At 41.6% G+C, this 21,644-nt stretch overlaps 2 protein-coding genes across 2 annotated transcripts in view; both read left to right on the forward strand.

The window, feature by feature from the left end:
• The window catches only part of LOC120599465 (zinc finger protein 347-like), a 31,047-nt gene extending 22,220 nt beyond the window's left edge, over positions 1–8,827 (forward strand). Inside the window, exon 6 of the mRNA XM_039858520.1 lies at positions 7,462–8,827. Within this exon, the coding sequence (XP_039714454.1) occupies positions 7,462–7,499 (38 nt within the window). The 3' untranslated portion in view covers positions 7,500–8,827. The remainder of the gene's footprint in view (positions 1–7,461) is intronic.
• On the forward strand, positions 8,431–21,191 carry LOC120599466 (zinc finger protein 665-like). Its single transcript, XM_039858521.1, is given in 3 exon segments — positions 8,431–8,616; positions 20,446–20,881; positions 20,884–21,191. Coding segments are annotated over 3 exon segments (867 nt in total). The 3' UTR covers positions 21,129–21,191.
• Positions 21,192–21,644: the final 453 nt, after the last annotated feature.

Below are 21,644 nucleotides of genomic sequence, written 5' to 3' on the forward strand. Positions count from 1 at the left end.
TGCACGTTGATTATGTCTCGGTCCCGACAATGCCACTCGCGGCCAACCAAGATCGAGGCCCTCCAGGCCTGCAAGGTTTTTACTGCCTAAAGTCGCCTCAAGATGGTCCCTGTATTATGGCAGCTAAAATTGGCGCCCTTTTGTACATTGCTTTCTTCTCTACCCAGTCCCAGTTATTGGACACCTTAAAGACCTCTGGCACCAAGGCCGTCTGCAAGGTTTAATGTACTTACAGTTTTGAGACGGACTTGTGGCTTTCGCACTGCAGTTCCTAATAATAAGTTATTCTGGTGTTGGTCAGCTGCTTATGTTCTTGACTATTCATTAATGTAATTATGATATGGGGAACCTTTACATTTAAACCTAGCACTCAGAACTGACAGAATTCAGCTGCCCCTCAAAACTTACTCCTTTTTGATGTTTGGCCGTGGCTACTGCATTGAGTGTCCACTATACAAATCATTGATTGGCCCCCCTACTTCTATTGCGACTGTACCTAGTCTGATTGTCCTTCAGCCCAGTCTTCTTTGACGACTGGCTCAGGTTGATGTCTTAAATTCTCTGGCCCTTTTGGACTTACAGTTTCCCTGCGATGAGGGCACTTGATCTTCAAATGGCTGATCTCTCTACAGAAGACACATTGGTTACAGTGTAATTTCCTTTTGGTTTCTTTCTGCCGTATGGGAACAGCAGTCTGTTGCACTAAACCTGGGTTCCCTAATGCAGCTGCCAACAGGGACACCTGCTGCTTTCCCTGTTTGTCAGTTACCTCCTGGTATATCTCTGCTGTTTTTGACAATTTGTTGACTTCCTAGCCCCAGTCTTTACCTCTAATTTAGACTTTTCACAATATTTTCCCTGTAGTGAGGATCTCATGAGCTTTCTAACAAAAGGGATAGGAATCATTCTAACCCAGCCGAATTGTTTCCGGGCACTCCACCACTGTTCTTCAGGCTTTTCTATTATCAAGTCGAACTTGAACGAGACGGGAGACATGGTGTCAGGCCGAGGCTCTTGGGTGGTAGGGGGGCAGCAAAGGCACTGATGTTGGAGGCCTGTCTGGCAGTTGATAGTAAAGTGGCCTCGCGGAGACTGATGGAGCTACTGGGATGTACAGCAGTCAGAAGATAGAATATTCCTTAGTGCCCCTGGGTGAATTAAATTTGTTGGCGTCTCCTTGTCCTTTTGCCTAGGCAGGTGGGCCACAAATGCCCTATTCTGTCCCTGCCTATTTGTGCCGAACCAGACCCAAGGGAGCACTATATTAATGATCTGCAGCCATGTGTCTATGTACAGAATTTGGCCTAGATATTCTGGGGTCCCTGTCACTACCCAATATACTACCCTCACTGTGAGGAGGTCCAAGGTCCCTTTCGAGGGCCAACCTACCCCTAAGGCGGGCCATTTAAGCTCACAAAGAACACAAAGTTTTTCCGAGGTCAGCATGACCCTATACTCCTCAAAGAAACCCTCCTTAAAATTTTCCAGCATACAATCTAAGACAGTTAGCTTAGTGGAACTCCCCCCACATTTGCAGGGTGCTTCCTTTGAGAAGTAGGCACAGAGGCTGGTGTTAATATAGTCTCTAAAGTCTTAGAAACCTAGTTAAAGCAACGCAAAACACTAAAATTGTTTCAAAGAAATACAGAATCCTAGTTTTCTTCCCAGAAAACCTTTTCAAATATTTGCATCAGACCAATAGTCTAAAGAACATTAAACACAATTCCAGTTTTTTGTTGTTTCCTTTTTTTTTTTGCATCAGCTTACTCTCTGTATTTAAATTTCCAACCTTGTTTTACTTTATTACATAAAATTTTTCTCTGAGTGTCTTCACAAACCTTCTCCTACACCTTCCCCTCACAAGATTTCCTATCAAGATTTCCCTTCACAGACCTTCTACTACATCCGCAAACCTTCTTTCACACTTTCTTTATTCCTTCAGTTTGCCTCTTTTTACTAATTCAGTAATAACTACCTCTGAGGCAAATACCTTTCTTGAAATTCTTTAACATATCCTCAAGGACCATTGCCTTACTCTGACCTGACCCCATGTTTCCTACTGTGTCGGTACCACGAAGACAGACAAAGGGTGGGGTGTCCCTTTTCAGAGACCATTCAGATGCCCACCTGGCCGTGTCTCTCTCGATTTTCAGCGCATCTTGGCTAAGGTGTACCCATATAAACCCCAGGCCTGGCCGTTCCCTGGAAGGACAAATCACCTTTATGCCTTATGACGTCACTATGGAACCGCAGGTTGGGGCCCTCTCAGACCCCATAGTTCTTCACTGTCGGGCCAAGAACTGAAAACTCAGAGACAGGTCTCAGATCCACACAGATGCACACATGCTCTCAGAAGTTAAAACACTCCCTCCCTGGTGGTCTCTGCCTGAGGCGCGCCCCTGGGAGGTGATCGGTCTCCCCTTCTACCTATAAGGTGGGCCTGTCTGGGTCTGTGGGGCCCTGGCCTTACCATGTCTGATGTGGATCCGCCGAATCTCCATATTCTCACCATTCAGAGTCCAGGGGAAACAACAGAGTGAGGCATGCCAAGCGCAGCCAGGCCCAAGACCACACAGCTGGGGCAGGATTCACCTTCTAGTTCCTCAGTTGCCTTGGCCAACCAGCATCTCAGCATTGTGCCCAAACCGGTGACTTCAAAGGACCAGCGTGGTTGGGTTTCCTGGTCAGGGAACCAAAATGTTGCGGATTTTGGCCCATGTACCCAGAAGAACCAAGCAGCACTTAGCGAACTAAGAATCAAAGGAGGTTTATTTATGCCGGCGGGCTCAGAGAAGTCACTCTCCAGAGTCTGAACCCCAAACAAAAGCAGGCAGGTAGTTTTATACATTGATTACTTCCGCATACTTGGCAGTCTTTTGTTTTGCATGCACAGGAAAAGTAGTGTTCCAGGGAGAGGAGGTTGTTAAAATTCTTCCAGGACAGGGTAGCCATCTTAGATTTCTTTACGTTTCCCATATCAATATGATGTGCTCTCTTGAGGGTGGTCAAATCTGGAGGGGCGTTAATAAGAGAGAAGAGGCATCTGAAAAATGCAAAGAAAAGGGCTTGCAGAAATGACAGACTCAGCCAGTTAAAGTCCATTCCTGTCTGCCCTCTCCCCCTCTCCAGTGCTCTCCAGCTAACATGTTTTCCCACAGCTACCTCCCCCACCTCAAGGACTCTACAGCTCACATCTGTTGATTCATAGCTTGCTATCCAACTAATGTTCTTCCTTATCTCTGTAGCTGTATAGGAATAACAAAACTGTATAAAACTGCTTGCTATGTTACAATCGTGGCTCAGCCTTTGTTTATTTATTTATATTTTTTTTAGGTGAGGCAACCTTTGGTTGACCTCACAGATTGCACCTGGTCTTCGTAAGTAGTCTCCCATCCTATTACTAACCAGGCCTGGCCCTGCTTAGCTTCCAAGATCAGATGGGATTGGGCCTGTTCAGGGTGGCATGGCCTTAGATGGGGCTCAGCCTTTGGATAGGAATCCGCTGAGGTGGTGCCGGCCATCAGTAAGTGCTAATTTCTGGTGTTCCGTCTCTCTGTTTGAGAGTCCTTTAACAGTACTGATAATGTGAAGGTCAGGGTTCTACAAGGCAAAATGACCTATAAATAGATAAGACCAGTGGTCTGGAAATTACTTCCCCCTTGCAGCCCCAAAGCTCCCCCTCCCATCCTGAGTCACGAAGTGCACGTAGACCTTCAGACAAAGGAATCACTCACCCCTTGCATGGACACTGCAGAGGTATATAAGCTGTAACAAATCTAACCAAGGGGAGATCATGCTTTAGGGCTGTTTAGCCTCATACCCTCCACCAGCCTAATAAATTCTTCCTCTAACAAAGTTGTCTGAGCATCCAAATTCCTCCATTGGGTGTTACTTCCTGCAACAGATTTCTGGTGCATTGGCCGGAAAGTATGGAGGAACAGCGCTTGCATTTGGCATACTTCGGGTACCCCACTGGGAAAACCCCGACCCGCCCTGTAGATGCGCCTGCTGAATGCGTACTGGAAGTCACCCCATGTGGACGCCTCACAGTACAGAAGGGGAAGCCCCAGCTGCCAGTCCCTGCAAGGATCAGACAATGGAGGAACAAGAAAACTAGGACACATCAGAGCCACGGTAAGGAAAAAATGGGCACAGGGTAGCTAGCTGAATTCCTGCCCTACGTAGGGTAGATGGGGGAGCCTGATCATTTCCTGAAGTCACCAGTACTCTACATTTATTAGAAGAAATCGTGATTTCTCAGGTATATTGGGCAGAGGGTGGAATGTGTTTGGTTAACACCTGGCAAAAGGAAAGCCCAATCTCCCTCCAGAGAGTAACCGAGCGTCCTCCACAGGTTAAGAGGAGCGACTGCTTACTCTCCACAGGACAGGTTAAAGAATGAGGGGAGGTTCCTCTAAGCCAACTATCTTAAATTGTATGTTGAAAAATTCTAAGAAAGGCTTTTCAAGGGATTATGGGGTCAAGTTGACCCCAGGAAAAGTACAGGCTCAAATTACCTTTGACACACATGGCCAAACCCCTCTAGGAAGCCACAAAGGCGGGAGAATGGGAGCCCCTACTCTGGGAATCTACACAACAGAAGGCTTTGAAAGAAATCAAACCAGCACTCACTAATGCCCCCAGAGAAAACTCTCAAACCCGTGCTGCTGTCTGCCATTCCCCTTCCGCCTGAAAGGCGGCAGCCAAGCACAGAACGGAGGAAGGCTGGCTTCTAGCCCAGAGCAAGGGCCTAGTGATCAAGCTGCAGGGCCAAAGCAGGGAGCACGAGGGCCTGAAGTGGCGGCAGGAAGGTGTCGCACATCCTGAGGATGGTAGCACCGCGCCACAGGGTGCACGCACAATCCTCTCAGGCTGAGTAACATACTTTCAAATTCAGACACAGCTAGTAGTGTGTTCCCAGTGGTCTAGCAGTTAGGATTCCTGATTTCGCCCAGGTTCAACTCCCAGTAAGGGAAGCACTTCCCAGCTTGTACCCCCACAGGAAAGGCAGAAACCACAGCCCCACTGTCAGTAAAATACAGCAGCAGCAATTGCTCGCAGCAAGGACCCACTGGGGACCCTCCTCCTTCTAAATTAACAATGGGAGGGGGATCAGAAAGTTTAGCTTGTAAATGGTGCACTAAACTACAATGCTATCTTCCAATTAGGTCTTTTTTTTTTTTTTTTTGCAAGAAACTGAAAAATAGGAAGAAGTCCCCTACATGCTCCTTTACCAAGACCCAGACTTATAAGATGGCCCAATGACAAGAGCATCTTCCCGGAGATCTCAAAATAATCAAGAGTTTTCTCCTCCCCCTTTACCCTCGGACTCTGAGGGAGTCCAAGTTCTCTGGGGATTCCATTTATTTCATCACTCCCTGAGGAAACTGGAAATGCACCCCTAGGGAAGTTACAAAAAATGATGGAGAAATATGAATATGTGCGTGATCTCTGATCTATATTTATCTGTTATATGTAATATGGTGGTTTGGTTAATTCTAATTGTGATAGAAAGGAAAATGTATGTTTTTGGTAACAGAAGGTATAAAGTATAGAGATTTGGAAGGAAATTAAAGGAAAGGTGTTTGTCTTAAAGTGGTTATTTCTGAATAGTGAAGAGACAAACTGAAGGAATGAGGAAAGTGGTAGAAGGCTTGTGAAGAAAAATCCTGAGAGGGAATTTTATGTGATTAAGCTAAACAAGATTGGAAATTTAAATGCTAAAAGTAAGCTAATACAAAATTAAAGTTGTGTTTTAACGTTTCTTAGACTATTAGTCTGCTACTGATGTTATGGAAAAGTTTTCTGAGTAGAAAACAAGGATTCTGTGCTCAAAGTAATGTCTGTGTTTTATGTTGCCTTAACCAGTTTTCTGAGGCTTAGAGAATATACTAACATTAGCTCAAAGTCTGAGGGCCAGACACTCCTAGCTATACATTTCATAACTCGATCTGAGCCCAATATTCAAAGGAAGTTCCAAAAGTTGGGGCCTAAACCCCAACCCCACAGGCTGCCTTGGTGCCAGAGGTCTTTAAGGTGTCCAATAACTGTGACTGGGCAGAGAAGTAAGCAAAGTACAAAAAGGGTGCAAATTTTAGCTGCCATAATACAAGGACCATCTCGAGATGACCCTAGGCAATAAAAACCTTGTAGGCCCAGAGGACCTCCATCTTGGATTGTTGTAGCCGCCAGCCCCCGATAGACACACGGACCACCAGAAATCAGTGAGTTATAGAAAACACACTCTTTATTCAGCCAGCTGGGTCTGCCAGGAGTACGCAGACCCCAAATTAAGCAGCCCCGAAATGTAGAGGTACAGGGTTTTTAAGCCCTAAACCCCTATTCTTCGTCCTGTTTGAACACACAAGTCTATTTTTCTTCTTTTTACTATCAACCCACAGATCGGTTGTGCAAGCGGGGCGGGTACAGAAGCAGAAAGCTTATTGTTAGAGTGTTATATTCCCATGGGTGATAGCCCAACAGTAATTTTCCAGCCAGCACAGTTTGGCCATGAGTGGCATTGTCAGGACTAAAGCATAATCAATGTGCAAACTGCAGAAGGAAGGGCACTGGAAGAGTGAGTGTTCATCTAGCCCTGGAAAGCCGAGGAGGGGTGGACCTCATAAGTTCTCACCATACATAGCAAGCCCCATTCAGGGGCTGCTCTCTCCTCCAACAACGGAGGCCCAAGTGCTAGCAAGCTCGAGTCCTAGAAAAATACACCACAATCACAACAGTAGAACCTCAGGTCACCTTCGACTTGGCAAAAAGGAAAAACTAAATATTTACTAGATATTAGAGCTACCTACTCTGTCATGACTCATCCTATGGGCCTCTCTCCAATGCTAACTGCCTAACGTAATTTACTTTTCCCATTGTAAGACCAGGACTGGCAATGAAGTTCTCTGCCACACATCAGGACCAGGTACAGTATGGAAAGAGCCTTATATGGAAAACTGGGACACAGCCAAGAAGGGGGGCATCCCCCTTGCCCACCACACAGAGCACGTTTGTAGGGAACCTAAGGCTAAACCATTCGTAGACAACCCGTCTCTGTGTCAGGGTTTCCTACTAGCAGAGCAACTACCTCCCTGAAATCTGTTGAAAGTCAGCCCTTAAGGGAAACAGAAAGGGCCTCCCAACTTTTGTTAAGTTCCTAACTGCTGTCAAATTACAAGAAATCAACAGCTGAGAACATTTATCTCGAATTAAACCAGTTTCTTATGAGTCCTCACAGCTTCCTTCAGAAAATAAACCAGAAAGTGCAACCTATTCCTGTGAACCCATGGAAAATCTTGAGCTCTTGTTCCGGAAACTAGATAAGTCCACATGTCCCAGGGAATCAGGGAACTTTTGTGTACCTCGAATTAACAAACTGCCATGAAAAAGTAACTTCATTGTCAATTACCTCTACTATTAATTTTGACTTGTCTTTTTTATTTTTTTGTTTATATCTTCTAGGTTGCAAGGCTTCCTACCACTTCTATATGCTGGAATGACCTCATGTTGTCTGCCCTAGAATAAGCTTTCATTGATTTTTATTCCCAGTAGGCAGGGACTACAGCCTTATCTCAGCTTTGAAGAAGTTACAGAAGACGGACCTTTGTCCCTCAACATCCCTTTAAGATTAAGGGAATAAAATCTCTGAAGAGAAATGTAGGGAGGAGGTAGGAAAATTGAAGTGTTGGTCGGGCTGCATTTGGACACTACAATGTGCTGATCAGCCCTGCAGCCAGGCCAGGAAGACACCAACAAAACAAAGGAAGGTTAGCTGAAGGAATAGCTCACTCCCTGAATGACACTTCCTGCTATGTATGTGGAGGGACTCCGATGGAGGATAAGTAGCCATGGGAAGCTACAGAACTAGTTCCCACCATGACAATGCCAAATATAAAGGCCCCATGCACTTCTGATGATAGTCAATAGATTTTAAAACACTTATGGATTTTGGCCTGTGAACCTCGAAGAACCAAGGGGCACTCAGCGAACTAAGAATCAAAGGAGGTTTATTTACACCGGCAGGCTCAGAGGACTCACTCTCCAGAGTCTGAGCCCCGAACAAAGGCAGGCAGGTAGATATATACATTGATTACTTCCGCATACTTGGCGGTCTTTTGTTTTACGTGTGTGGGGAAGGTATTGTTCCAGGGAGAAGAGGTTGTTAAAAATTCCTCCGGGACAGGGTAGCCATCTTAGGTTTCTTTATATCTCCCATATCATTCCCCGCTTTTGATGCCCGTCTAAATTCTTTATAGGGCATCACCTTTTTGACTATCTTCCTGATCTCCCTTTTAGTCTCCCTGGATCAGGGACCGATAATGATATTGCATTAAGGATCTTTGCTATAGTCTTTTTCTCCACAGTAGCTCCTATAAGGGAGGTTTAATTGTCCGAAAAAGAGGCAATAGGCAAGGCAAAAGTAGGCAGGTAATGAGGAGGAGGATTACTACTCTGATTAAGGTCTTTAAAGCCTCCGAAAGTGGAGAGCCAACCTCTAAAGAGGTTATTGGGGTCCCATCCATGCCAGGTTTGTATGGGCACATGTGCCAGTCCGTCATCCGTTTGACAAGATCTTCAAGTGCCCGGCCCTCGTCTTCTCTTTGCACACATCAGTTGGTGAGATTGAATTTCCCAAGTATACCTCCTCCTGCCGCTAATAGATAATCTAGTGCCAACCTGTTCTGGTAGATGGCATTTCTCATCTGAGTTTCTTGATGTGCCAGGAGGGTCAGGGCTCTCCTAGTTTTATTAGTAACTGCCTGCAGTTGGATAATTCGATTTAACACGTAAATCAGGGTACGGTATCCCCAAGATCTCTTTAGGCCTGCCATTTGGACTTTGGCAGGCCTATAGTATTGGATTATGTATTCTGGGGGCCACTCATTATCTTTCCAGTACCCTATTTGGAGTTCCCTATTTACCTGCTGTAATAGAGATGGGATCTTGCTATGTTGCCCAGGCCAGGAGTGCAGTGACTATTCATAGGAGCGATCCTACTACTACTGATCAGCACAGGAGTTTTGACCTGCTCCATTTCTGACCTGGGCCGGTTCACCCCTCTTTAGGCAACCTGATGGTCTCCCGCTCCCTGAAGGTCACTATATTTTTGCCGAACTTAGTGCGAACACCCGATCGGCATAGCGCACTACAGCCCAGAACTCCTGGGCTCAAGCTATCCTCTTGCCCCAGCCTCCCGAGTAGCTAGTGTTATGGCGCGAACGATTTGACTCTACCATGCAGGGCTAGAGGAGATCAGCCCTGAGCTTTCAGAGGAGGCAGCTGATAAAGCTTAAGGCCATATCCTGGTGGTCTCCTGAACAAGCAAGCAGATTACAGAAGTGGAAGTTGGCTGTTAGCATATCTTTGCCCAGAACAACACCCTTAATTAACAAGTAGATGGATTACAGAAGCAGACATTGGCCATCTTTATATCTTATACAATATACTTCCTAAACCACACTCAAGCAAGTAGGACAACTTCTGGTATCTAAAGATATTTCTTCCCTGTAGCTGACTTAGCTAGTTGGCTCACTTGAAAATTTTCCACCCTTAACACTAGGACTACAGGTGCATGCCACCGCGCCTGGCAAGGGCTTTTGAGACAGAGTGACCAAGCAATTCCCCTGTTTTCAGAGGTAGTAGGAAGGCTTTATCATGCCAATTATACAGTTTTCTTTCCAACTTTGGAGAGGCGATTGTAGGCCTTGTTTCTGCAAATCTAGTAAAGCCTACATGGGGCCATCCAGTTTCTGACCTTGCCTGTGTGGGAATCAATTCAGTAGCTTCCCAATCTTTTCCCAGCTTTAACTATTTACTGTTCCTTCCTCTGGGAACCAGGGCTGTTTCCTATATGAGATCTAAAATTGCTGAATCTGGTGAGTGTGCATACCATATTCCCTAGCCCTAAGTATAGCTTTAAGCTCTGTACAAAAACACTGCAGTCCTTTGACCCTTGTTGTCCTATGTTTTACTCCTGATTATGACAGTCTATTCCTTAAATTTATTTAACACATGTGCTTTCTTGAATTCTACCAGGCTGTGATCTGTATTTTCTCCCTCCTACTCTTTTGCATACGCTTTTCCCAAGGGAGTCTACTCACCTTACCTCATTTACATTTTCCCATACTCAGGTCTCTGTTCAGGTGCCACTTGCCGCACCCAGCGAGTGGCAAATCCTGCCACATCCAGCACAGCTCTGGAAAATATATCTGAAAGGCACTGCCATTCACAGTAGCTATAGAAAAGTGAGGTAGTGGACATTTCTCTGACTTCTTTTGGTAACATGGATACATATTCACAGTTCTTTGCACCAATTTCCTCCCCAAAGTCCAATTATAAGGAGTCCCACGATGAAATTCCTCAAGCTTCTGCCGTGCGTAGACTGACCAGCTTCTAGGGGTGGCCAGAGCAGGGCGGACGATCTCAGGTGGATTTTCTGTTGCCTCCAGTATGTGATCTGGAGCGGCTGGCTGATCAGGAAAATGTTCTGCAGTCTAAATTTCCCGGTTCTCTGGAAACGCTGCTGTCTTTACCCAGATGTGGTGGATTCACAGAGTAATACCTGTAACTTTAATGGCAGTGAGAGTTGCTAATATAACAATGTGAGAGCCTGTTTAGTTTGGCTGGAATGGCTCCTTTTTCTAAACCTTAACCTATATTCTTCTCCTGACTAAAAAGGGTGGACCTAATTCTGTCAAAGGATGGGGGCTCTTTCTAAAGTTAATTTATCTTTCAAATGAGAATTATATTACAAAAGTTAGGAAAATAAGCGAATCATGATCTGAGTCTTCCGACTATGACTCCAAATTTATTACAAATACCTGTGTATAAACCTTTTTCGAAAAGCTAATTCTGCCAGCCAGATCTTAACACAGAACTTACTAAATTTCTTTCTCTACTTACTAAATACCCTTTATATTTTTCCTAAATTTCTGCTAACATAGTTGCAGTTACATCCTTCTCCCTTTTGCGCTGGAGGGGAGAGTCTCTCGAAAAGGATTTTGTAAGGGGAAAAGCCTAAAGGCCTTGGGGTGAATGATGGATTACAGCGAACCCCTTCTGAGATAGGATGACCTCAGTGTCTTTGCAGGCAGATCTAGAAGCCCCTTAACTAATTTTCCTGCCTAACTCTTTTCTAAGAGCCACGAACCCCCTTATTATTAGTATGGATGTTGAGGGACAGGAGGTTGTTATGGCACGAATGATTCTAAGACCCATGGAGCAAATCGAGATTAATTATGAGGCTTTATTAGCCGGCCGGCGACTGACTACCACACAGGGTTAGAGGAGATCAGCCCCCAGCTTCCAGAGGAGGCAGCTTATAAAGCCTCCAACTACATCCTTGAATAAGCAGATTACAAGAAGCAGAAGTTAGCCGTTAACGTCTTGTACGAAAATAAATGTATCCGAGGGACTTTCAGATCAAACAGGGCCTAGTAGACAGTTTTATTACCTGCACCTTGGAATGTTGTGCTTCTCCTAGGGGCTGGCGCCTGGAGATATCACCTCCCTGTGACTGAGTTACTGCTCTTCCTGGGGGCTGGCACCTGGAAATACCACCTCCCTGTAACTGGAGAATTTCCACTTTTACAAGGTTTCTTCTTCCGTATCTGCCTCTTGCTGAGAAGGGTCGCAGTCGCTGCCTACTGAGGTTTCATGGAGCTCTTTCCCTTTCTGCCTCAGTCAGGGTGCGGTCTTGGGTTTCCTGCTGGGGTGCAGCCTTAGTCCCTAGGCAAGGAAAATGATTCGAACTGATTATTTAAATCATATATCTATTTATTTGCCTATTAAGTGAGTAAAGGAAAACAGGCTTGGTTAATATATTTCTTAGTGAGTAAAAAGACTTTTGGCCTAAAGTCCCTTCCCCAACAGACTTTAAGGGCCCTGCATGTCTTAACACCATTTCTGCTTAACAATGGGCTGATGACCCTTATCAATAGCCAGAGGATCTGAGTTACCAATTTGGGGCAATTATCAGGATTTGAGGGAGAAGACCCTTTTTCCTAAAGAGAGGAAGGAAGAAAACTAGGTTTACTAAAAAGATTAACTCTGCAAGAGATTGTAAAAGTGGAAATTCTCCAGTTTCAGGGAGGCAGTATCTCCAGGTGCAAGCAGTAACTCAGTCACAGGGAGGAGATTATCTCCAGGCGCCAGCCCCAGAAGTGCAACATTCCAAGGAGACAATAATAAAACTGTCTACTAGGCCTTGTTTGATCTGAGAGTTCCCCGGATACATTTATTTTCGTACAAGACGTTAAAGGCTAACTTCTGTTTCTTGTAATCTGCTTATTCAAGGATGTAGTTGGAGGCTTTGTAAGCTGCCTCCTCTGGAAGCTGGGGGCTGCTGATCTCCTCTAACCCTGTGTGGTAGAGAGTCAGTCGCCGGCCGGCTAATAAAGGCTCATAATTAATCTCGATTGGCTCCGTGGGTCTCAGAATCATTCGTGCCACAACAAGATGTCCCATTTCATTTTCTCCCTCTTTTGAAGGGTCTCATATCTGAGACTAGCTTAAGATGAAGTTGATTGCTTTGTTGTTGTAAGAAAATTCTTCCCTTGGTTTTGGTTTTAACATAAGAATAAATAGTTTTTCCATTAAGAGACTATCTAGTGAGTAATTTGCATACCTTACAGAAGTAGTGGAGCTGCAGTTCAATGTCATTATCTGAGATGTTAAAACATTAGTTAGCACACTTAGTAAATGTTACACATTTTCTGCTGGTGTTATAGTAGACACTTTTCAAGAAAGCATAGCCTTATCCTTCCTGAGTTTCCGGTGGGGCCCTTTCTGTTCATTCCCACCCTTTGTCAGTGTTGCACTGCTCAGGTCCTGCCCCCTAAGCCTGTTTACTCCACCTCCATCCTGGTCAGTGTGCGAGCCTGAACCACACGCCCTGCCCCCCGTTCATCCCCGTCTTGCCCCACAGTCATATCCTTGTCTTCCCAGAGGGCACTGCACGAGTCTAACCTCTCACCAGTCATGGCCCCCAGAGCACGCACTTTTCTCTGGTGAAATTTCTTGTAGACAAAGGAGCGGATAACTGGCAGCTGAGCTCCCCCTGCCAGCGTGAGTTTCCGTCCTTCTAGCTTACACCTGCGTTTCACAACCCCCCTTCTTCGTAAGGTGTTTGAAACTAGATACCCCTAAATTTATTTGAATTCCATGTAATTACTATTTCATTATAAAGAATCCTGTTTATTGTCTTAGAAGATCGAGATTTATGTTCGGGAAGTTTTATAACTGTGTTCAGTATAACATTATTTTTTATGTAATTTTAGAATTCAACATGAAACATTTGTTTAGAGATGAATTAATAGGCTAAATTTTTTTGATTAATTTTTTATGGTGACATTGGTTAATGAAATCTGGTAAATTCAGCTGTACATTTTTAACAGTAAAGCATATATATATTTACATTGGGTGTTCACCTTCCATAGTTGGATATCCTCTGTCACCACATATTTGACCACTTTTATCCTATCTACCTCCCCTTTCCCCTACCCTCTGGTAACCACTAGTCTATTCTCCATGTCCATGAATCTGTTTTTTTATTTTTATTTTTATTTTACATTAAGGCATATATATATTTACACTGTGTTCAACTTCCATAATTAGATTTCTTTCCGTCACCACGTATTTGACCCCCTTTACCCCATCTACCTTCCCCCCAAGCCTCTTTCCCCCTCCGCCTTACCATCTAGTAACCACTAATATACTGCCTGTGTCCATAAGCCTCTGTTTGTCCTGTTCGTTTGTTACTTTGAGGTTTATACCCCACATATAAGTGATTTTCAACATTTTCTGTATGTTGAAATTATCTCACTTAGCATGATTATCTTGAGGTCCATCCATGTTGTCGCAAATGGCAGTATTTCATCTCTTCTAATGGCAGAATAATATTCCATTGGATATATGTACCACAGCTTCTTTAGCCAATCATCTATCATAGGACACTTCGGTTGCTTTCATGTCCTGGATACCATGAGTAATACTGCTATGAACTTCGGTGTGCAAATATCTTTTTGGATATAGGTTTTCAAATCTGTGGGGTAAATACCCAGTAGAAGGATTGCTGGATCATATGGTAGATCAATTCTTAGTTTTTTGAGGAACCTCCATACTGTTTTCCATAGTGGATGTACCAATTTGCAGTCCCACCAGCAGTGTATGAGAGTTCCTGTTTCTCTGTATCCTATCCAGCATTTGTTATTACTTGTCTTGTTGATTATAGCTATTCCAACAGGTGTGAGATGGTATCTCATTGTGGTTTTGATTTGAATTTCTCTAATAGCTAGCGATGTTGAGCATCTTTTCATATGTTCGTTGGCCATTTGTACTTCCTCTAGGGAGAACTGTCTGTTCAGGTCCTCTGCCCATTCTTTGTTTGGATCATTTGTTTTTTTGTTGTTATTGAGTTGTATGAGTTTTTTGTATATTTTGGATATTAGGCCCTTAACAGAGGCATTGCTTGCAAACATATTTTCCCATTCGGATAGTTGTCTCTTTACCTTATTGACAGGACCTTTTGCTGTGCAGAAGCTTTTTAGTTTGATGTAGTCTCATTCATTTATTTTAGCTTTCATTTCCCTTGCCTTTGACGTCAAATTCATAAAACCTTCTTTAAGTCCAAGGTCCTTGAGTTTAGTTCCTATGTTTTCTTCTATGCATTTTATTGTTTCAGATTTTATATTCAGGTCCTTAATCCATTTTGAGTTAATTATGGTGTGTGGTGTAGATAACAGTATAGTTTCATTCTTTTGCAGATGGCTTTCCAGTTTCCCCAGCTCCGTTTATTGAAGAGGCTTTCCTTTCTCCACTATATGTTTTAGGTTTTTTTGTTGAAAATTATTTGGCCATATAAACATAGGTTCACTTTGGGATGCTTGATTCTATTTCATTGGTCTGTGTGTCCGTTTTTCTGCCAATACCAGGCCGTTTTGATCACTGTTGCTTTGTAGTATAATTTGAAGTCAGGCAGAGTGATGACTCTAGCCTCGTTCTTTTTTCTCAGGATGGCTTTGGCAATTTGGGGCCTTTTGTGCTTCCATACAAATTTGATGATTTTTTGTTCTATCTCTTTAAAGACTGCTAATGAGATTTTGATGGGGATTGCATTAAATCTGTTTAATTCTTTAGATAATATAGTCATTTTAACTATGTTGATTCTTCCAACCCAAGAACACAGAATATCTTTCCATTTCGTTGTATTTTCTTCAATTTCTTTTAATAGGGTCTTATAGTTTTCATTATATAGGTCCTTCACATGCTTAGTTAGATTTATTCCTAGGTATTTTATTCTTCTTGTTGCAATTGCAAAAGGAATTGTATTTTCTACTTCTTTTTCTGATGCTTCATTATTAGAGTATAGGAACGCTGTGGATTTTTGAACATTGATTTTGTATCCAGAGACTTTACTGTATTTGCTTGTTGTTTCTAGTAGTGTTCTTGTGGAGTCTTTAGGATTTTCTATATAGAGAATCATGTCAATCTGCAAATAGTGACAATTTGACTTCTTCATTTCCTATTTGGATGTCTCTTATATCTTTCTCTTACTTGATGCACTCGCTAGGACCTCCACTGTTATGTTGAATAACGGTGGCAGTAATGGACAGTCTTACCTTGTTCCTGATCTTAGAGGGAAGGTTTTTAGTTTTTCACCATTAAGTATAATGTTGGCTGAGTGTCATAAATGGCCTTTATTATATTAAGTGTTTTGTTAAGAATTTTGATCATAAATGGATGTTGTCTCTTATTGAAGGCTTTTTCTGCATCTATTGATATAATCATATGATCCTTATTTTTTAATTTGTTTATGTGGTATATCACATTGATCGATTTGCATATGTTGAACCATCCCTGTGCCACTGGGATGAAGCCCACTTGATCGTGGTGCATAATCATTTTAATATGTTGCTGTATTCGGTTCGCTCGTATCTATTTTAGGATTTTTGCATCTGTGTTCATGAGAGATATTGGTCTGTAGTTTTCTTTTTTGGTGTTATCTTTATTAGGTTTTGATATTAGGGTAATAATGGCCTCAAAAAAATGAGTTGGGGAGTATTGCCTCCTCTTCGATTTTTTGGAAGAGTTTGAAGGAAATAAGTATTAAACGTACTTTGAATGTTTGGTAGAATTCACTGGTAAAGCCGTGTGTTCCTGGACTTTTACTTTTTGGTAGGTTTTTGATGATTTTTTTCAATTTTTATACTGCTGATCAGTCTATTTAGATTTCCCAGTTCTTCTCAATTCAGTCTAGGAAGGTTGTATTTTTCCAAGTACTGGTCCATTTCTTCCAGGTTATTAAGTTTGGTATTATACACTTTTCCATAGTATTCTTGTATGATCTTTTTTATTTCTGTGGTGTCTGTCATAATTTCCCCTGTTTCACCCCTGATTTTGTTTATTTGTGTCCTTTCTCCTTTTTCTTTAATGAGTCTAGCAAGGGGGTTATCAATTTTGTTAACCTCTCAAAGAACCAGCTCTTTGTTGCATTTATTTTTTCTATTGTTTTTTGTTGTTGTCGTTGTTGTTAGTTTGTTTTGTTTTCAATTTCATTTATTTCTGCTCTAATTTTGATGATTTCTTTCCTTCTGCTGACTTAAGGTTTCATTTGTTCTTCCTTTTTTAGTTTTTTAAGATGAAGTATTAGGTTGTTTATTTGGGTTCATTCTTGTTTTTGAAGATAGGCCTGTAATGATATGAACTTTCCTCTTATGACTGCTTTTGCCATGTCCCAAAAGTTTTGATATGTTATACTATCCTTATCATTCGTTTCTATGTATCTCTTGATCTCTCTTTTTATTTCTTCTCTGACCCAGTTATTCTTTGGTAGCATGTAGTTTAATCTCCATGTATTTGTGGTCCTTCCTGCTTTCTTTTTGCAGTTAATCTCTAGTTTCAAAGCATTACGGTCAGAGAACATGGCTGGTATGATTTCAACCCTCTTATATTTGTTGAGTCTATCTCTGTGTCCCAGTATGTGGTCAAGCCTTGAGAATGTTCCATGTGCACTAGAGAAGAATGTATAAGCAGTTGTTTTGGTATGGAAGGCTCTGTAAATGTCAATTATGTCCAGTTGGTCTAATGTGTCATTTAGGACGCTATTTCCTTATTGATTTTCTGTTTGGATGATCTGTTTATATCTGACAGTTGGGTATTTAGGTCCCCTATTACAATAGTGTTTTGGTTTGTTTCTCCCTTTAGTTCTGTTAGTAATTGCTTTACATGTTTTGGGGCTTCCTGTATGGGAGCATAGATATTAATAAGTGTTATGTCTTCTTGGAGCATAGATATTAATAAGTGTTATGTCTTCTTCTTCCCTTTAACATTATGAAGTATCCCTCAGTATCTTTCTTTACCTTTTTTATTTTGAAGTCTATTTCATCTGATATTAGTACCACTACTCTTGCTTTCCTCTGAATGCCATTTGCTTGAAGTATTATTTTCCACCCTTTCACTTTTAGACTATATTTGTCTTTGGAACTGAGATGTGTCTCCTGGAGGCAGCATTTGGTTGAGCTTTGTGTTTGATCCAATCTGCACCTCTGCCTTTTTATTGGAGTTCAGTCTATTTACATTCAGGGTGATTATGGAACTATGAGGTTTTCTTAGAGCTATTTTACCTTTTGCTTTCTGGTAATTCGGTGTTTCCATTCCTTCCTTGTCCTTGTGTTTCTGTTTCTTCATTTTGGTTGGCTTTTGTGGGTTTCCCCTCTGGTCATTCTTGTTTTATATTATATACATCAGTTCTGAATCTTTGGCGTCTGGTTACCACTACGAATATATAAAGGAATATATATACACAGTCATCCATTTTCTTCTGTGTGTGCCTTATCTCCATTCCCCTTTGCGAATCTGAATCATTGAATCCTCTCCTTTTCAGTCATTATCTCACTTTGTCCCTACATATGATGAACGTTCATTATTACTATCTTGCTACAGCAAATCTCTTTTAATTGTTTAATCTTATAATGCCCTGTTCTTATTAAGGATCGCACTCCTCTGCTTCTATCAGCCTGCTAGTCACCTTACTCCTAATTATGTATTCTTTTTGTCATTTTGTTTTAGGTGAGCTATTTCCTGTAATGCAGGCCTTGTAGTGGAGAATTCCCTCAATTTTTGAATGTCTGGAAAGGTCTTTATTTCTCCCTAATATCTAAAGGAGAGCTTAGCTGGATACATTATTCTTTGCTGGTAGTTCCTTTCACTTAATAGCTTAAATATTTGATTCCATTCCTTTCTGGCTTGTAAGGTTTGCGCTGAGAAGTCCGATGATAATCTAATGGGTTTTCCTTTATAGGTTACTGTCTTTTTTCTCTGGCTACCCTGAGAATTCTGTCTTTGTCATTGATTTTTAACAGTTTTAATACAATATGTCTTGGTGAAGGCCTTTTTTTGGTTGAGATAATTGAGTGTTCTGCTGACTTCTTGAATTCCAAGCTCCAGCTCATTTCTTAGATTTGGAAAATTATTGTCAACTATTTGTCTGAAAATGCTTTCTAATCCTTACTCCTTTTCCTCGCCTTTGATAATGCTCATTATTCTTATGTTTCCTTTTCTGATGGTATCAGCTAGTTCTTGGATTTCTCTTTCATTATTTTTCATTCTTCAGTTTCTTTTTCCTTCTGATTTATTTCCAGATTTCTGTCTTCGATATCACTGATACTTTCTTCCATTTGGTCGACTCTATTTCCCAAGCTTGCTATTTCATTTTTCCTCTCTTGCAGTGTGTTCTTCATCTCCAACAGATCTATTCTGTTCTTTTTGAGGGTTTCTATCTCCTTGATAAAGAACTCATTCTGCTCATCTAGTTGTTTTTTCAGTTCCTGAAATTGTTGATATGACTTGTTGCAGATTTCACTGAGTTTTTTCATAAGTACCATCCTGAATTCTCTGTCATTTAAGATGCATATTCCTATGTCTGTAAGCTTATTTTCTGGAGATTTTTCTCTTTCTTTCTGAGATGCCTTTTCACCTTGGTTGTTCATGGCGTTTAATGGATTTTTCTTTGCCTGGGCATTAATGGAAGTGTAATTTGCTTTTTTCCAGAAAAAGGATTTATTACATAAATGTCTCTCTTTAGCCTGCTGCAAAAAAAAAAAAAAAGGTGCTTTTCTTTTGGTTTCCAGTAGGTGGTGTCTATGCGTCTTGCATCCCTGCTTTATATAAAGTCTTAATAATGCCTTTTTTTTTCTTATAGATATTCAATCATGCTTGCTACCCTCAGTCTCAGTCCCTGTCAGTGTTAGTGACAGGTTCGGTAGTATTTGCTCGGATTTCCCTTGAGCTCTTCAGTTTTCGGTGTTGGAGGATATGGGGAGAGGGCCCCTCTGTTTTGGGAGATAGGGGCAGTGGCTCAGCCTGGTGTTTTGCTACCGCAATTGGTAATAACCAACTGTTGTATCTCTGCAGTCCCCACTTCTCTGCCCTCCCCACTTCTCTGCTTTCTGTCCTAATGCCTGGGCACTGCCATGGGCAGTGTGGAGCTCACAACTCTCCCAGGCAGCTCTGTTCCGGGAACCCACTGAACCTTCTCTCTTCCCCCTCCTCCTGCAGGGAGCTCTAGCTGTGAGAGGCAGCTTCTTTGTTTCTCCTGCCTTACTTCTGTGATTCTGACCTATGGTAGCTCTTATGCAGATCCCACACTCAGATGTGCTGGTGTGCAGTTCGGGTTTTTTTGTAGAGTGTTAGATGTTCACTTTATTGTTGTTTCAAGGGGAGAAATCTGGGGATGTCTTTCACTCTGCCATCTTTCTGACATGACTCCATAATGGTTTTTTTTATAGATATCTGTCCTTTGTATGTGATCAAGAAATTAAAACCAACAAAACCCAGTAATACAGGTAGAGTATTCCAAACAGTGAAGTTTGGAAGACGTGAAAACCTTGTCATCAAAGATATTTACTTCAGGGAAATCTGGAAACATATGCATGATTTTGCTCATCAGCAAAGAGGTGATAAAAGGAATCACAAAGGAATGCCTATAATGCATAACAAACATCTCACTGATAGAAGAAGTAAACATGGTAGAGTGCCTGCCATAAATGAGCCTTTTGAAAACTGTCTTGGACTATGGTTTCAGTCACATCAGGCTGATATGGAGATATTTCATTCTGCAGGGAAATTGATGAATGTAATCCAGCCAAGAAGTCTTTCAACAACACTTTCTCCATTTCTCCACTCCCAAGAGTTTTTCCTTGTATCCAAGCCAACAGTTCTATTATATATGAAAATGATTCTAGGCATCCTTCAGTGCTGACAAAAGACATGAAAGCAAGCAGGAAACATTCTTGCAAATGTACTGAGTCTGGCAAACAGTTTAATGTACAATTCAGACCTAACTAGCCATCAGAGAATGCATACTGGATAGAAACCATACAAATATAATGAGTATTGGAAAGCCTTTAGGTTGCATTCAAAACTAACTTACCATCAGATTATTCATAGCAGAGAGAAACCTTACACTCATTAGAGTGTTGCAAAGCCTTCAGGGTGCATTCATACTGGAAGCTGGTTCATACTGGAAAGAGACCTTACAAATGTAACGAATGTGGCAAAGAGTTTATTTTGCCTTCAAGCCTAACTAAACATAAGAGAATCCATACTGGAGAGAAACCTTACAAATGTAATGAGTGTGCTAAAGCCTTTAGGGTTTGTTCAAAGCTAACTAACCATCAGTTTATTCACAGTGGAGAGAAACCTTACAAATGTAATGAGTGTGGCAAAGCCTTTAGGGTGCATTCAAGCTTTAGGTACCATAAGTTGATTCATACAGGAAAGAGATCGTAAAAATGTAATGAGTGTGGCAAAGAGTTTATTTTGCATTCAAGCCTAACTATACATAAGAGAATCCATACTGGAGAAAAACCTTACAAATGTAATGAGTTGGCAAAGCCTTTATTGTGCATGCAACCCTAACTAGTCATCAGATAATTCATAGTCATGAGAAACCTTACAAATGTAATGAGTGTGGCAAAGACTTTACTGCATATTCTACCCTAACTACACATCAAAGAATCCATATAGGAGAGAAACCTTACAAATGTAATGTGTATGGCAAAGAGTTCAGGGTGCATTCAAGTCTAATTAGACATCAGAGAATTCATACTGGAGATAAACCACCAAATTAAAGTGTGACAAAGTGTTTATCCAAAGATCAACAGTGGGAAACATTGGAGCTATTCCTTACAATTGCAATGTAATGCCATTAGAGTTCAAGTATTCTGCAAGAACAGAAACTCCACAAGGAAGAGAAATTGTAGAAATATATGTCAGAACTTCTATCTAGGCCTCCCAATTCACTAGAAAGCAGATTTTACATTTTGAGAAACAACACATAAGTTACATGCATGTTAATTTTTTTACTCAAAGATAAAATCAGAAGACATATTTTGGCAAGTAACCTTACAAATGTAGTGAATGTCATAAGGCTTTTCATCAAATGTCTACACTTTTGGAGTAATGACAATATTAATGGAGGAAAAAACTATACTAATATACTAAACATGGAAACACTAAGCAACAGTGTGTCCTTAGGATTAACCCAAGAATTCATGCACATGTAATGAATGTAGTCAATTTTTTAACCAGCTCTCACAATCAAGCACATGTCAAGAATTCATACTAGGAATAACTAAGTTCTTTGA

This window comes from Pteropus medius, unplaced genomic scaffold, assembly GCF_902729225.1.
Source record: "Pteropus medius unplaced genomic scaffold, Ma_sr-lr_union100, whole genome shotgun sequence".
Classification (NCBI taxonomy): Eukaryota; Metazoa; Chordata; class Mammalia; order Chiroptera; family Pteropodidae; genus Pteropus; species Pteropus medius.